Source organism: Lepidothrix coronata, unplaced genomic scaffold, assembly GCF_001604755.1.
Source record: "Lepidothrix coronata isolate B3197 unplaced genomic scaffold, Lepidothrix_coronata-1.0 Scaffold114, whole genome shotgun sequence".
In the NCBI taxonomy this organism is placed as follows: Eukaryota; Metazoa; Chordata; class Aves; order Passeriformes; family Pipridae; genus Lepidothrix; species Lepidothrix coronata.
Genome location: NW_016690294.1, coordinates 474,897 through 491,007, shown reverse-complemented (window position 1 = coordinate 491,007; position 16,111 = coordinate 474,897). Strand labels below are relative to the sequence as shown.

At 39.2% G+C, this 16,111-nt stretch overlaps 1 protein-coding gene across 2 annotated transcripts in view; it reads right to left on the bottom strand.

Annotated features, from left to right (window-relative positions):
* Nucleotides 1-16,111, bottom strand: part of AK5 (adenylate kinase 5) — a 76,551-nt gene that overhangs the window by 43,904 nt on the left and 16,536 nt on the right. For both annotated transcript variants that reach the window (XM_017824897.1, XM_017824898.1), the window contains exon 6: nt 13,159-13,350. In XM_017824897.1, coding sequence (XP_017680386.1) covers nt 13,159-13,350 — 192 coding nt within the window. The remainder of the gene's footprint in view (nt 1-13,158; nt 13,351-16,111) is intronic.

Sequence of the window (16,111 nt, the reverse complement as noted above, 5' to 3'; positions counted from 1 at the left end):
CCCAAACCCATTTGCTCAAAATAGGTGCAATCTGAAGCCACCAATTATGTGATTTTTGAACACATTAGGTGCATAGACAGGCTCCTCTGTGGTGAGAAAAAAATGAAAATTAAACGATCAAATTCAAATAACGTCTTCCAGTAACGTTAATGAGTGCTGCAATGACCTTAAAAAAAGAGCAAATACATAATTATAACAGAAACTATCAGCTAATTTAACTGCCTTATACCACACAATACAAACATGCACCCCCATACACAGAGGTATTTTCTATTTTTTTTTCTCTTTTTCTGTTCTCAGTACATAAACAATGAAATTACTGCAAAAGGCAGCCTTGGGTTTTTTTCTTCAAGTGATTTTCTGCTATTTCATCCTAAACCCACGAACTTTAGTGCCATGGCACACAAGTGTGGAGATGTTCTGGCAGCTTCACTCCCTTCCCAGCAAAACCCTGCTGAGCCAGCTCCCAGTACTGTAACACTGAACAGGATGGCACCAAGGACATGGTCCCTCTCACCTGGAGAAACAATTAACAGCAGCAGAAGTAATTGCCCGTCTCTGTACATTTATGGGGACTAATAGCTTTTGAGAGGCAGACAGAGGGAGAACTTCTGTGCTGTGATTGTGTCTCTGTGCTGTGATCACTGGAGCAACAGCCTGACTTACATCAGTTTTCAGCTGACAAAAATGAGTGCCTTGGGCAATGTGGTGGCAACAGTGGATGGGAAGACACCAGGCAATTACAGGCCCTTGTAGAGCAGAACATGGGCAAGCTGAAGGAGAGCTGGATTTGATCAGGATGAGGGGAGAAATCAATAATTGGGTGGCACAGCAGACAGAAAATTAATGGACTTGAGGGGATAAAGCAATTACTGGTTTGATAGGGAAGCTGATGGAGGCAGAGAGTGGTGCCACAGAGTGGTTTTGGAAAATACATACTTTTCATAACACTAAGATGCAAAGCCTTTCTGTCTGTGCAGATACTGAAGAGCAGTGGCTGGTTAATTTTTTCCCCAATAAGGATGTTCATCTGGATGGCTGGTGACTGTTATGTGGAAAGCAAACATATTGCTCTTTGATTTCCAAAGGCATTTCTGCATCATGTTCTCCATTTTCTCAAAGGGTCTCTGAGCTTCCAACAGGCTTGTATTTATTACACTTTCTAAAGCTGAAGTCCATTTAACATAGTCAGTAATAAACAATTCAAAATGTTTCAGCCATTTCTCTGCACTACCATGACCCCCCCCATAAATACTCTGGAATTGTCCTCAGGAATCAGAACTGAATCAGGGCAGCATATGCATGAATTCTCAGATCATTAAGGACACGATTTGCATGTGTTTGTCCTGGCTTACCTGACTTGTCAGATAAGTTACTTCTAGAAGTAACTTAATACCAACACCAAATAAAAGCCAACATCTCTACATAGAAACTTTGTGTACATATTCACTTTACAAAGGATTGAAAACTTGCACCTTGACATGCATTACATCCATTCAGCAGCTTCCACAGCAAAGTCCACTCATACTACTTATTTTTGAAGTTTAATTAAAACCAAAGAGCTGCTTTAGCATATGCACATGTAGAGATCTTTTCTACCTTGAAGGCACAAACACTTACTTTTTCTCTTTTAAAAAAAATATACATTCCACCGTTGGAGTAATTTTCACTGTGGGTTTACTTTTTCAAGGAAATTGCCTTTAAAGAGGCAAATGGTACTACAAAGAAACAGAACAGTGGTGCTGGGCATCCAGACAGATCACTTCAGAAGAGCCTAAATGGAAAACTTAATTACACTCTGAGTTAAGAGATGCTCTGTGATTTGTTACTCTGTTCCTTTAAAATCCAGGAAAACATTCAGCCTGAGGGAGAGATCATCTTACTCTCTTCCTCCACTGGGTCTAGAACAAATTGTTTGATTTTTTACTTTAATGCACCTAACTCTAAAGGAAGGGGAAAGACACAACTGATTATGGAGAGTCAGGTATGATTATTGGATGCTGCCCAAATCATCCCACTTAACAGCCCTCTGTGTCTCAGCCTGCAAAATCCTTGCTTACATTACTGGAGCTCAGTGATGCTGCAAATTACAAAGCATTAATGCAAAATTCAGTATTTTAAAACCCAGACAAAGGGCAGAGCAGCACAAACAAGCTGCGTGAAGCTCAGCCAGTAACAACTGCAATTGTCACTCTGTTACATTCAGCTCAGTGACATTCCAGGAAGCTCTAGAACTGCCCAACTCTCCCCCAGATGCCTTTGATTTTTCTTTCCACAGTACTAACGCCTGTCTTGCAGTAGTTTTTCTTCCATCTTTATCCGTGAAGACTCCTGTGGGGCTTGGATGTGCCCTCGTTCTTCGGATTGAACTCTTGGGGAATAAACTGGCAAAGGACCAGTTTCTACAGCGTAATTCCCTTATTTCCTCCAGCACCACATGAGACAAGCACTGGAATGTTCACATTCCCACAGCACACCATTCAGTGAGACAGCTCTGATTACCAATATGGTCAAAGAAATGCCTTCCTCAATACTTCCTTTTTTTCTTTTTTAATATTGAGTGCAACAGCACTTGCAGGCAGAATGAGCCCTAAGGCTACATTGACATCAACCAATATGTTTGTGTGTAGAGGGACTTTTCCTGATTAAAGTTTTTTTAAAATACATTTTCCCCTGCCTGGAGAGCTCCTGGAGCTCCTGTGTCACTGTTTCTTCTGTTCAAAACAAAACTGAATAATTTTCTAGCATCAGCTCCCTCAGCACATACAGGCTGCAGACAGGCACCCTGAATAAATATAGAGCAACACTCGTTTCCCAAAAAGGTCCATACAAGCAACAGCAAGTAACTCAAAAAAGGAAACTAAAAAAAAAAAAAATTAGAAAAACTCAGAAAGAAAAGACATTTCTTCCTATAAACCCTAGTTTCTTCCACTGGCAGTTTGCACTTCACTTCAAAGGAAAACATTGGTGCCGCTGCCAAATAAAGGCAAATATTTCCCTCTGAAGATCAAGAGCATTCCTCCTGTTGGTTTTTGTGGAAGAGATTCTGAATACAAAATACTAAAATATTGTTTCTGGTCTTTTACCATTAGATGATTTCATAACAATTACTACAAAACCAGAGTTTTTCCGTGTATCTCCACAGTTTTCCAAGGAAGAATGCTACCAACAGAAAGCTAACAAGAAAAGTCCCGAGTTCATTTCAGCTGCAAATTTAGCAAGTTATTAAAGCACGAGAACTAATGACTCAGATGCAAGAACAAGCACAGGCTATACCATGGGCTTCAACATTAGCTGCTGTGGGCGTTCCATATACAAAATCTGCATTTAATTCAGGAAATAATGTGACATTTTTAGTCATCAAAGAGCTTAGCAACACAAATAATTTCATCTGCAAGAGTTGTAGCTATTCAAAATGGAATTTCACACTGGAAGAACTGGAACATTTGAAAATTACTAGCTTTTCTGTTTCCCTTGGAAGACAAAAATAAATTTTAATTCCCAGCTACACGGTTCCTGTGCATTTAAATAAATTCTGATCCAGGATAAATAGTGTTTCCAGTGATGGTCTCTGCATTAATAAACTTCATAAACAGCACCGGAATCCTTGATAATAAACCCTTCCTTGGTCACCTTGAGCTGAAGACTGCTAAATTTTCATGAAATAAATTATTTATCTCTGCAAGTCTGACTCGTATCAAACAGGACAATATTCAGCCAATGTCAGTCGGAGCTCAGGATGGGCTCATAAAGCCCAACTTCCAACCGCGCTGCCTCGGCAGGGACATGCATTTGTTTCCTGCAGCAAGAAGTGAGCCACTGCTGGTTTATTTTCTGTACCAGAAAGTTCTGTTTCCACATCCAAATTACTGGAGCATGTTGTTTGGGAGCATAACGGAGACCACTTGATTTATAAATGAAAGCTGGCAAGCTCAGGAGATGCTGACAGAAACTATTGCTTTAGTCATCACAGAATATGACATTCTTGCAGCCAGCATGTATTTTTTGGAAACAAATGTGGGACAAAATCCCACAGGATTATGTAGGCTGAAAGCATTTTCTAACTATCATTAAAAAAAAAGTGGATGAAGTGGACCTGATTGACATAATTTATTTAACTTTTTAAAAGCTTTTGACAATATTCCTCCCCAGAGGCTATTAAATGAAACATAATTTTAGGGAAGAATTAAATAATACAATGAGTTTATTTTGAAAAGGATGATAAATGTCCAAGGAACGTTTTGCCAACAAGTAGTACAGAGAATGGCCACTGTGCTGATCAAGGACACGGAAAGTACAAATCAGAAAACTCAGCCTCACTATATAAATGAAGTCTGAGAAGGGACAGGGATATGGTCAAGAAATGCATGTAATGTGCCAACAGTGTGTGTTGCAGGAGAAAGATGAAAGAAAGACCCAAGAAAGATAAAAATGAAGCCTCTGTAATCTTTTTTTTAATATCATTTCATTTCCCTTCAGCTGTCCACTACCTGCTTGTTTGAGCTAAGTGCATTACAGAATATCTGAAACTCTTGGGGGCCTATTAACAACCTATTCATACATTGTTAAAATATCAAAAATTTATTGCAAAAGCAAGTTAAACAGCTTATATCAAGTATTTATACAACATCATCTATCAAAACTGCTGTAACTGCCCTTTGCTTCCACTGATGCAGAAAATTCAAGCTTTTGATACTCTAAAAGAGAGTCCACTTCTTTACACTTCCTGAACAGTAATTTTTTTATAAACTCTATTAAAATAGTTTCTGGCTAGTGTTCTCCATCACTGCAGCTCCTTCCCCACTGCTCTGTTCTTCTGTTGGATGAGTCTACACCGAGGTGTTCCTCACACTGTGGCTGTTTTCAGTGTCACCCTTGTGAAATGGCAGAAATTTCCTTTAGTTTGCACTATGGTGTTCTAGTTTCTACTTCTGGAAACTTCTGGAATTCGGTGTGAAACGTCCAGAGAACTGTAATCTCTTATTTGATTCTACTAGTTTTGTGAGTAGTCTATACTGTAAAAAAAGGAAAATAATTTAGAGGCAGATCCTAATTATTACTCTTTATTTAAGATTATGCCAAGGGAGCAGGGGAACTGACTAAACACAAATACCTCATAAAACAAAAGATTATGTGCACCACTCAACACTGAACAAAACAGACCCCATTTCCTTTAAAAGCCCTTCACTGGGTCTTAGGATGTTGCTCCTAAAAAAAAAGCTTAAGACTTTTTATTTGTCCTTTTTCATCCTCAGGACAAATCACGTGCTCAAAAAGGGCTATATTTAGGTGTGGTTTCATACATCACATGTCAAGGTATCTTTTAGTAAATCTTCTTCCAAGGTGCTGTATTTTAGAAATCAGCCAAGCTCCCCATGCTCGTGCAATTCATGGGGAAAAAGGGAATCTTGAAGTTTTGCCTGAACTTTACTCATTGTACAAAAAGACGGCTGTAACCTTCAACTTAGAGAATAATTAATATTTAGAAGGTATGTTATCAGGTTGGGGTTATAACAAATTGTTGTGCAGGCTTAACAAGAAGCTATCAAATAAATTATTTCAAGAGTTCTCACTAACATAAGTGGTTGTTAAGCTAAAGGTTTTAACAGAGTCATCTTCCCAAGAAACACTGACATGGCTTCTGTTACTGTGAGAGAATATCCAGACAGGTTTAACTTATTCTCTGTTACACTCCCCCTACTAAATTCACTGATTTTCCTGAGGAGTGGTCTCCTGGCTGTAGTTCAAGTGTATAACGAATGGTTCTTAAAACCAAACTCATTTCAGAATTCACGTGGCTCCTGACCCTCTTTCTGAAGTTCAAGAGAGAACATGAGTTGCATAAATGCAGAAAAGCCTTTGTTCAGAGTGCTGGAATGGAGCTCATTTGTGCCTTGCACCCATGACCAGGGTCAGGGATGAAAGCTGAAGTACCCACCAAACCTTTAATGGCCATTAGAACAGACCGAGGTGACACACACAGCCTGAAGGAAGCAGAGAGAATGTTCTGGTAAAAGAAACACCTGCCTGGGGGTTATGTGGATCTGTGCTATGCAGAAAATATGCAGTGAAATCCTTGCAGGAAGGTGCAGATACAAAGAGGATTGCTGGATTTTTTTTTTCCAATGTATTAAGGATGGATAAATTCAATGATCAACTTGACTAAAACCAGTACTGCCCACATTCCAAGTTCCATTTCGTGGGGATTCTGCATTTACAGAGAAGCCTGTTCTTTTCAGTAGAGCAACCAAAAAAGCCCAGGAGGCAGGACACAGTGGGAAACTACTGAAAAGTATATTTTTACATTGCCTAATTGGCATCTTGCAGTGGTAGGAGAGGGAGGTGACCTTGACATCAGAAAACCTATATTATTACCACAACACAATGGATTGTAAAATACAAGAAATGACAAGACATGGCATGTTAGACAGAGCAGAGGATTTTGAAGTAGTGGTGTTGAAAACATGAATGTGAAGTTTCAATCTGACATTCTGGTTAAAGACGGAAGAAATTCAGCTGAGTATATAATGAAAAAATGTAAAGATGTGCCTAAACCCAATGTTATTTTAGCAACTACATTTTTAACAAAATAGATCATGGGGTATCATATGCATGAACAACCCTAGATAAAAATAACTGATCACAGCAAGTTATAGTGAAAAGATGCCACATTTTATACATTAAGTCCTTTATTTCTTTTACCCTGACTGGTGTGACTGACTGTGTTGGCATAAAAAGAGATTAACAGTTGAGAATGGAGACACCAGTTCTTTCTTCACAGAAAATTACAGTATCTGTGACTGCAGTGTTACAGTTATGTCTTGTGAGGCTTCTTTTCCTGTTTTATTATTTAAGCAAACTACTGAACTGCAGAACATGATATGGTGACAGCAAGGTGAACAGATAGTTACATTCACTGGCCATTAATGGAACAAACCACAGCACTATATAAGATGGAAAGGTACAACTCTTAACCCTGGAAGTAGAAATGATAACCGGGCAAGAGGATAAGGAAACATATATAGCTACAGCCATGACAAACTGCAGAGGATTCACAGGAGAGTCTCTGCCAAGAATTTTAGGTTGTGTCTACACAATGATGTCCACAGATGTTTGTCCTGACACTAAATGAATCAAAATAATCATTAGTGATCACCAGATGCATGAGGATCAGGGAATGGAAGGAGCAAGGACATATTCCTTTAACACAACAGCAGTGTTTTCCTAATTCTGAATATTTCACAGAGTTCATCAAAGCACTGTTTGGTAGATATTCTTCAGCTGTATTAACAAAAATAAAAACTCCTCCAAACAGCTATCAGAAACACTCTGCAACAGGGAACATGTCCCAGGGGAAGGTGACGGTTCTCGCTTCAGCGCTGCCTAGTGTGGCGTGTTCCCTGAGTCACACAGGGATGAGCAGCTTTCCAGCTCTCTCAGTTTTCCACCAACACTGCAGCTGCATCTAACCCTGTCTTGCTGAGCCCAAATAAGACTACAGAACTCCAGAGAAAAATGCCAGAAGGTCAGAATATTAATGGCATCAGACTTTCTGCTGACGGTTCTGACACTTCAATGGCTTCCATCATTACAACACCTGAGCATTCACAAATGCAAATAAATTTACCTTCAGGATGCATTAAAAAACAAGAAAGTATAATCTCTTATGTCTCCCCTCTCTTTCATGTACATCTACAGGAAAGAAGGAACAGGAGCAAACGCTCAAATAATTCCAGGATGATCCTGGATTGCATTACTAGAGGCCAGTTCACTCACTCTCATTTTGCCCATTTGAATCAAAGCTGAGGATGATTCCTAGCAGAAAGAACATTCAGTTGCCACTTGCATAAGGAAACAGAAATAGTTAATAACAGCTAACAGTAGCAACTTAGATGCCAAGTGATAGATTCAGGAAATAAGGATATTAAATACTGGAATTGTAGAGCACAATCCACCAGATGTGGAGACATTTTTATAGGAGTGTGAGAGCTGAAAGCCCATCCTGATTCTATTGATGTAGCAACTTGCACGAGTTGATCTGTAAATTTTCTCCATCAAATGGCAGCAAAATGGTTTTGCCATAAAATCAGGAAGTCACTGATTATAAACTTTGCACAAGGGAGATCCACCAGTGGCAATCAGAGCTGGAAATTACAAATGGAACTTTGGGTCAGAAAGTGGTACTTTATCATTTACTGCAAAGCAGGGCTGAAGTGCAGCTTTGGTTCTTCAGCTGGATGTTCACAAAATCAGGGGTTGTTTAGGACAGGAAAATTTGCTTATGGGTGCCAAATATTCCTGATTCAATGAAATGGTCTTCCCAGAGATGAGGTATTTTTTCCAAGTTGGTTTCTTAATATATCTCATCTAAATAAGAGAAATTAATCTCCTTTAAGCATCACTTTAACTACAAGAACGAAATTAGAAGCTAATATTTACCCAAAGGACACAGCTTAATTACCTAAAGATGAACCGTTTAAAATAACTTGAAGAACATTTAGGACATGTTATTTTAAACATCTCTTACAGTTCATTTCTCTGCATGATAACTTGGCTTAATTACTTATCTCAGCTTTAGTATCAGAGCTGTAAAAAAACCCGTCTGTTAATTTTAAACATGTATCAGCTACCACAGCGCCAGAAATGTCAAAATTCAGAATAGTATGGCTTTCAGAAAGAGCATTCCCTCTCTCTTTCTGGAGCTCCTAAATCAGCTTGGCCCATGCACTCATCACTGGCTAATTCTACAGCCAGACTTGTCGAAGTTTATTTCTTTTTTCAAAGTCTTCCACTTCATTCAAGCTACCAACTGCGTACAGGAGGTAGGGCAGCTTTCCAAAAGAAGGTATTTATTTAAATTGCCATGCTTCCAAAGTTAGAAAAGAACATAGTGTTGCACTGATGCTATTCACCTCAGCAAAGACTTTCTACCCTCAAGGTTTCTCTGCTCGCTTGCATGTCCACAGATGGCAAGTTTCCATGCTTGGCCATTCCCTGGCAGACACTGGTATTTCTGACAGACTTAACTTGTTGACATAAATCATAAAATGGGAGGCTGAAAATATTTTGAAGCTTGGAAAAGTGTTTACAGTGTACATGCTTCCACACATGCACAAATTATTCATCTATCTTTCCCACATAAAATGTGCATATATTTACAAACAGTTTGTTTAGAATCCTTTCTAGACAAAACTCATTTACATACCTTCTTCTGTGTGTTCTTCAAAATATCTCACGAAACAGTAACACATAAATATCGCTGAGACAGTGTAAAACCTAGCAGTGATTAGAACATGAATAAACTGCCTCTAGCTCAGCAGTTTTACAAGAAACAGTTCCAGGTTCTTTCTCACAGCCCAGTTTTTCTGCAACAGAGCTATGAAATACAGGAGAGACACAGAGAGGCTTAATTTTCAATAACAGCTTTCTGTGACTGCAGAGATCTGCTCATTTGTTCTAGGCTTCAACTCACTAGGCTTCAATTCAACTCCTTGCCTTGAATTAGCAAAAGGTGAAAAAGTGACAGTCATTATTTCCCATCCCACCTCTCATTTTCCCTGTATAGAAATTTTTTAATGTTTATATAAGCATATACATTCACGAGGCCAGATAAAGATTTAGGAACTGTACAGTGAAACTCCTGAATCTCAAACAGAACCTCTGGTCTCAAGGTTTCCACAAACAGCTGCCCACATCCAGCACTACTTCAGGGAAGGAGGAGTGGGATTTTTAAAATTCTCTTTTTAAGGACTGTTTAATGCAAAAGTGCAAGGGTGAGAGCAAGTACCACCATAAAAACAGAGGCAGCTACTCATTCTGTGCTCAGATGAGTGTTCATCCCCCGGGGAGAAGATTCTCTGAGTTGGATTCTGGTTTGGGATAAGTGCCTGGCAGGGGCTGTCATTTATGCCTGGAAGCAGGGTGGAGGTTTCTATCATGTCTTTACATAACAGTTTGTTATCAGTAAGATTTGGATTGACCTTGAGAGTTGCTCAAAGGGCTGCAGGTCCCACATTTCTCCAGGGACAGGCCTAAAGTTAGACTGAGAAGGGCAGGTCCTTTGGAATCAGCATTCACAAACAAACAGATAAAAAGCCCCAAACCAACACCTCAAGTTGGGCAGCTAAATGATAACACAGAAACTTTAGAAGGAGATTATAACTGATATTTTCATCAGCGTTTTGGTAAGTCACAGCCTGTAGATAAAGCTCATGTCAATGTGCAAATCCTATAGCAAAATTCCTTTTTTAACCAAAACAAGAGAAAAATTTATATAACGCAGCTCTGTGGGGAATTTTTCTGTGACAGTTGACAGCCATTAGGCTTGTTTGATGCTTATGAGGGCAGACAGCTCCTTCTCTCACCCGCCACTGTTTAATTTCTAAATTTGTGCTCAAAGTCCGTTTCCAGCTTCAGCTGCTTTTTCTGGGTTCCCTTCACTTCTCTGACTAATCTTAATGCCATTTTAATGTTTTCATAGGCATGGTAAATTCCCTAAAAGGACAAGTGGGACAAGGAAGATATCAGAGAAATATGCATTTCATGTATGCCACACGATGCTGTCCCATTCTGGCTGCTTAAATAAGGACCAGAGCCTTCTTTTCCTGTCTAGCATTTTTGTCTTAACAAAGCCAGTCCTTTTCCCCCCCCCCTTAAATGCACACAGACTTACTAACACAAAAAGGCTGCCACTGAAGCACTGTGCTTACGTGGAATCATTGTAAATAAGGCAGACTGGACCTGATCCTGTCTCCAGCAGGAGAAGCTTCCACTGCTACCATGAGGAGCTCTGTACATTCTTTTTTCCATCCAGACCAAACAAAGAACAGCCAAGCTCTCTGAGAACTGTTGACTGAAAGATTTTTGGAAGCCAATGATCTCCTCTCCAATAAAGACACCAATATCTACACCAGATTACAGTCAAATTAAACTGGAGAGGGGAAGAACTGGTGTTCAGAATTGAAGTCCTCTGCTAAACATCAGAATACCTGAGGTCACCCAGGCACTTACCTGTTCTCCCTTTTATAATTTCAGCCAGTTAACATCTCCTCCCCCACCAGCTAACTGGTGTGTTAGTTATTGTCTAGGTAAACAATACATAATGTTTTAATCTTTGTTCAAAGTTACTGAAACAATAAATTCCAGCATATTCATCTATTGACATACTCCCTGTCCAAAACTGTATTACTACAGTCTCCATACCTTCTGAATTCCAATTTGAGTTAAGTAAAGTCAGGTTCTGATTTGTTAAGACTACTGACAGATTGCTAAAATGAATTTTAAACACAGACTGTGTGTTCATGAAAATATCAGATCTTTACTTCTCTTAATTATAATGAAGTTTACAAATACTTATTTCAAAGAGGGAGTTTTTCAGAAAGGACAGAGCTGTATTTCTTAGAAGTACTGGAGGTGGGGGCCTCACTTCTTTCCTTCAAAGCAGCAAACAGGATCAAGACTGTGAGAGCAGGTACACCATGACCAGACTGAGAACACAAGGCACACAGAGCACCAAACAAGGACAAGCCAAGTACTGCAGAAAATTATCAGAGATCAACTGAAAAAAAAGATGAAGGGAAAGAATTACACCTAAGCAACCTGACCAGTAAGACCTTAAAGAAGAATGTGGCTTTTAATTCAATTAACCAAAGTATGTTCAAACCAATATGGAGTAACTTCTGGAACACAAAAATGAATCTTCTTTGGGAATTCAGATTTTTATTTCTTGCTTACACAGTGTCTAAGAGTAATTATACATATATATAATGTCTGCTTATTAATCATATTTAGTTATATTTCAGTGAATTTTTATTTTCTCTTTTAGTCTGTTTACTGATGAAAAACAACATATTTACTATTGATGTATAAAATCTGAGTTGTGATTCTAAAATTATAACACTCTATAAGACAAACAGTCCTGCTTCTTGTCCCTGAGTAAAATCCTGATGCTAGTTAGAAGAAATGTCCCAGATTTAGAGTGTTGAACAGCAGTGACAAGGTACAGGTAAAGATGTAAGAAAAATGTAAATTTTTTTATTTCCTCCTGGACAACACTGACCTTGCCTGACCTTGCCTCAAGGATTCACTCCTCTAGGAATTAGGCTACTGTAATTCTATTTGATGCTGTTCTAGTCCTTGCACTGCTCCCATCTGCACAGTGTTTCAGTGGTTTCCAGGTCCAGCATTATAAGCAGCAGGCTCAATGCTATTTTCTTTCTCTCTTCCTCCTTCCGTAGGGAAATAGCATGCAAAACTGTATTTCCTTTTATGTGAAAATGGGCTGTTTCTTTGTCCTTAGTGGACACTAATATACCGTTCACATGCCACGTTGTCATTTCCATACCCATCATAAACATCTGCTTTCTTCAAAAGATATCTTAGGTGAACTTATCTTTAGAACTCTGAAGAAACAGAATTAAAGAGTAGAAGGAACTTGAACAGGAAAAAAATCTGTTTTACAGGTCCCATCACAGAAATGCAATTCTACCCAGATGCTCCACATGATTTATCCACAAAGGCACATTTTTCCTGAAGAGCTAAGTATGCTTTCTATAGGAGGAGCACTACAGAAACATCACAAAACACCCACTTGCTCAATAATGAATAAACACTTCCAAAAATTCCAGTCCTCTCATCCTTAAAACCAGAACTGATCACAATGCTAAGCCAGAACACGTACTCTCTGGAGCAGACAATGTAATAATTCCCCAGGATTTTCATTCTGAAGTTCAGAAAGCTGCTGAAGTTCGTTATTAAGGCTCCTCATATCAACACATGACTTTGCAATTAAGGATGCTCAGCCCAGGAGTCTGACCAGCATACAGAATTAGTCACACTTGCTGTGAGGAGAACACACCAATGTGAACTACACAGGTTATTTAGGCTGGGAAAAGAAACAAAATGGGGCATCTGTGCTCTCATGGTACCAAGTTCTGTGCATTATTACAACCAGACACAGTATGTAATTTAGAACAGGTCAATAATTCAACTGTTGTCAAGTGCTCAATGAGTTTGTTGTCTTCATTAAGCACTTCAGTAACAATGGTATTAAGCTAAAACATAATCTGACTCCTCCAGCCTGTCTTACAGCAAAAGGTACAAGAAGCCAAGTACAACCACGACAATGAGGGTTTCAGAGGCATATCCTGAAGGACTTACTGTGATGATCAGCCCTTTCTCCTGGAAATATTTCACCAAGGGGACAACGTTCTGCTTGAAATTCATGAGTCTCCTCTGGGTGGCTTTCAGGTTATCATCAGGTCTCCCCTGCTGCTCCGCACGCTTCAGTAACCTCTCCTTCAGCCTTTGGCTGGAACATGCCAGGAACACCACCAAATCCGGGGTGCAGATCTGTGGGAAGAGCAATTCCAGGAGACTGGTTAAGCTGAGTATCCAGCACCACCCGACTCAGCAATTCCATTGTCATGGGAGGCTCAGACACGCTACAATTTCATAAGCTGGAACTTGATGAAGCCATTTGTTTTCTGTTGTTTGTATTTTTTAAGGGACATTTGCAGGCTTAAGGAGGAGGTTGATCAATTTGCTTCGCCTGAAATGCTAAGGAAAAAGTTTAAGGAAAAAAATTTACCTCACACCAGCAGCCTTCTCTAGACTATGCTCATCATTGGCATTACCAGAAGGTTCCCTTAGCTAAGTTTTTTTAAAAGAGCAAAATAGGAATGTCCCATATTCTGCAGGAAAATGGTTGTATGGTTTCCATCTAAAAGCTCTTTAAATAAGGTGTTATTTCAAATCCTGCAGCCACTATGAAGCTAATTGATGGCCTGGTCCCAGTGAAAACAGACCTGTTCCAAGAGCCACAGTTCCTTAAAACACTTCCTTGGTTCCTCTAAATATCACTAAAGCTTAAATACCCTTTTCAAGAGGTTGGGTGTGGCAGCTAAAAGGATTTTAATTTCCCCTATCCCTTTTGGTCTGTGTGGTGAGCCCTGGCCTGTGTCACAGCCCTCCCTGCACTAAACTTCAGGAAGTTCAGTCTTATGGCAATTTCTGCTCTTTCCCAGTTAAATCTTCACCATAAGTTTTGGTTACTCATGCTGTCAAACAGTTAAAGAAGAGACACCTCTGGTGCTTGATGGGGAGAAAGCAAAGACAGCCCCACTTTCTCAGGAACACTGCTAAATGTTCACAGGCAACCTTTGGGGGTCACCAATATTCAGTACACGTGGTGAAAAAACCAGAAGTCCTGGAATCATGGAGTCAGTGAGGTTGAAAAAGACCTTTAAGATCATTTGAGTCCAACCCAGCACTGCCAAGTCCACACTAAAATCCGTCCCTAAGTGCCACATCTACATGTCTTTTAAACACCTCCAGGGATGGTGACTCCACCGTTGCCCTGTTTCAAGGCTTGACAACCCCTTCCATAAAGAAATTTTTCTTTTATTCAACCTAAACCTCCCCTGGTGCAACCTGAGGCTGTTTCCTCTCACCCTGAAGTCACTCAGACACTTGAATTCACAGGATTTTAAAAATGGGGCTGCAGGTGTATATGAACCACATTCATAAGGTCTGGTTTTGTTCTTTCCTCTACCTGGCTGCTGCAAAGAAATCCACCTCTCTTTAAAGATTTCACTACTCTAGTGCTGCCTTTTAAAACATACCAGAATTCTCTGTAAGAAGCATTTAAGGTAAAAACAAACTGTTCAAGCTTTTATCTGCTTACAGATTAGAAAGGGTTTATTTGTTCTCACACACAAGCACAAAGTCATTTCTGCTGCCTTTACTTACCTGAACAAAAGATTTCATACTTCAACTAATATTAGTAAAATCATTTGCTTCCCACTCTAGAAATGACATAATCTCCTTATATTGCAAATGACGGTGGATGCTCAAGAATGCTAAACAGAGATTTTTTCTTGATGTTTTCTATCTACAGAATAATTCTGTCTCTGTTCAGCTTGATAAAACGTAAATTTGATAGTCAAATTTGAGCTATGCAAAATTACCACTAAAACATCCACATGTATTCTAACTACTACTGTGTAAACAGTAGGTGATTTATATCTTTTTGTTAATTATATAGTTGTTACTAATACATTGCTATTGAGGGCCAGAACACCCCAATTAAGCTTCTGAATACTCTCTATATCTCGATCCCTCTACCCAAGGATGTTAAATTGCATAAAGACAACCCTATTCCTAGTTTGAATAGTCAAAACTTCCTAGGTGGACAATCTGGAAAACTAATAACCAAGTTTTAAAAAAAAAAAAAAAATCCCATCCAGCTGGTTTCTGTCATTTGAGGAAATGCAACTTTTAAGTATGGTCTGGCCTTTTTTACTGTCAGTGTGAGCAGAAAAAGGTTCTTAGGAAGTCAAAAGAAAGAAATACAACTTTTGCAGCCTGGGGTAATGCTCATTAGCCTTTACAAATGAGCTCACTGACAGGGTAGGATATGGATATGAGGAAGCAGAAAGTGGTGAAAAAGCAGAGCCATTTTCAAACAGTGAAGGGCAGCCCGAAAAGCAGCACCAGCCAGCAGGATGGTGGCCTCTCTATCATTACAGAAAATTAAATAGGATTTTAAAGAAAATCCAATTATTTTTTACACACATTGCAGATGATTGGAGACATGAGCACACAAACTACAAAAGTACTAGTTCTGGTAATTATTTCTGAGTATCTATTAGATTTTGAAACAATTAACCTTATAACCTATTATTTTTAAATAACTGTCAGTGGGAGAGAAGCTCTCTCCTACCTCTAACACACATACCTCAACGTCAACAAAACCAGAGTAATTCTTCCTTCCCTTTTCAGACTATTGTAAATACACAGTTGACAAAGTTATTCTGTCCTTCCATGGATGAATTAATTATGACAGTTAATTTTACTACCACACAGCAGCTTTAAGGCACATAATCATTCACATGAAAGACTATGAAAGTAAGTTTCTGTGTTAGACTTCAGTGCAACATGGACATTATTAAAAGCAGATCTGTTAAATTAAGGTTGCTTCGCTGGTAGTGGAAGAATAATGAGGAATTTGGGAATTCAAAAAGCATACAGTAGGAAAAAAATGCCCAAATTATGACACAGATGGATTCTGAAAGAAAACAGTGGAGATTTCAAAGCCTGTTAGGTCATGGAA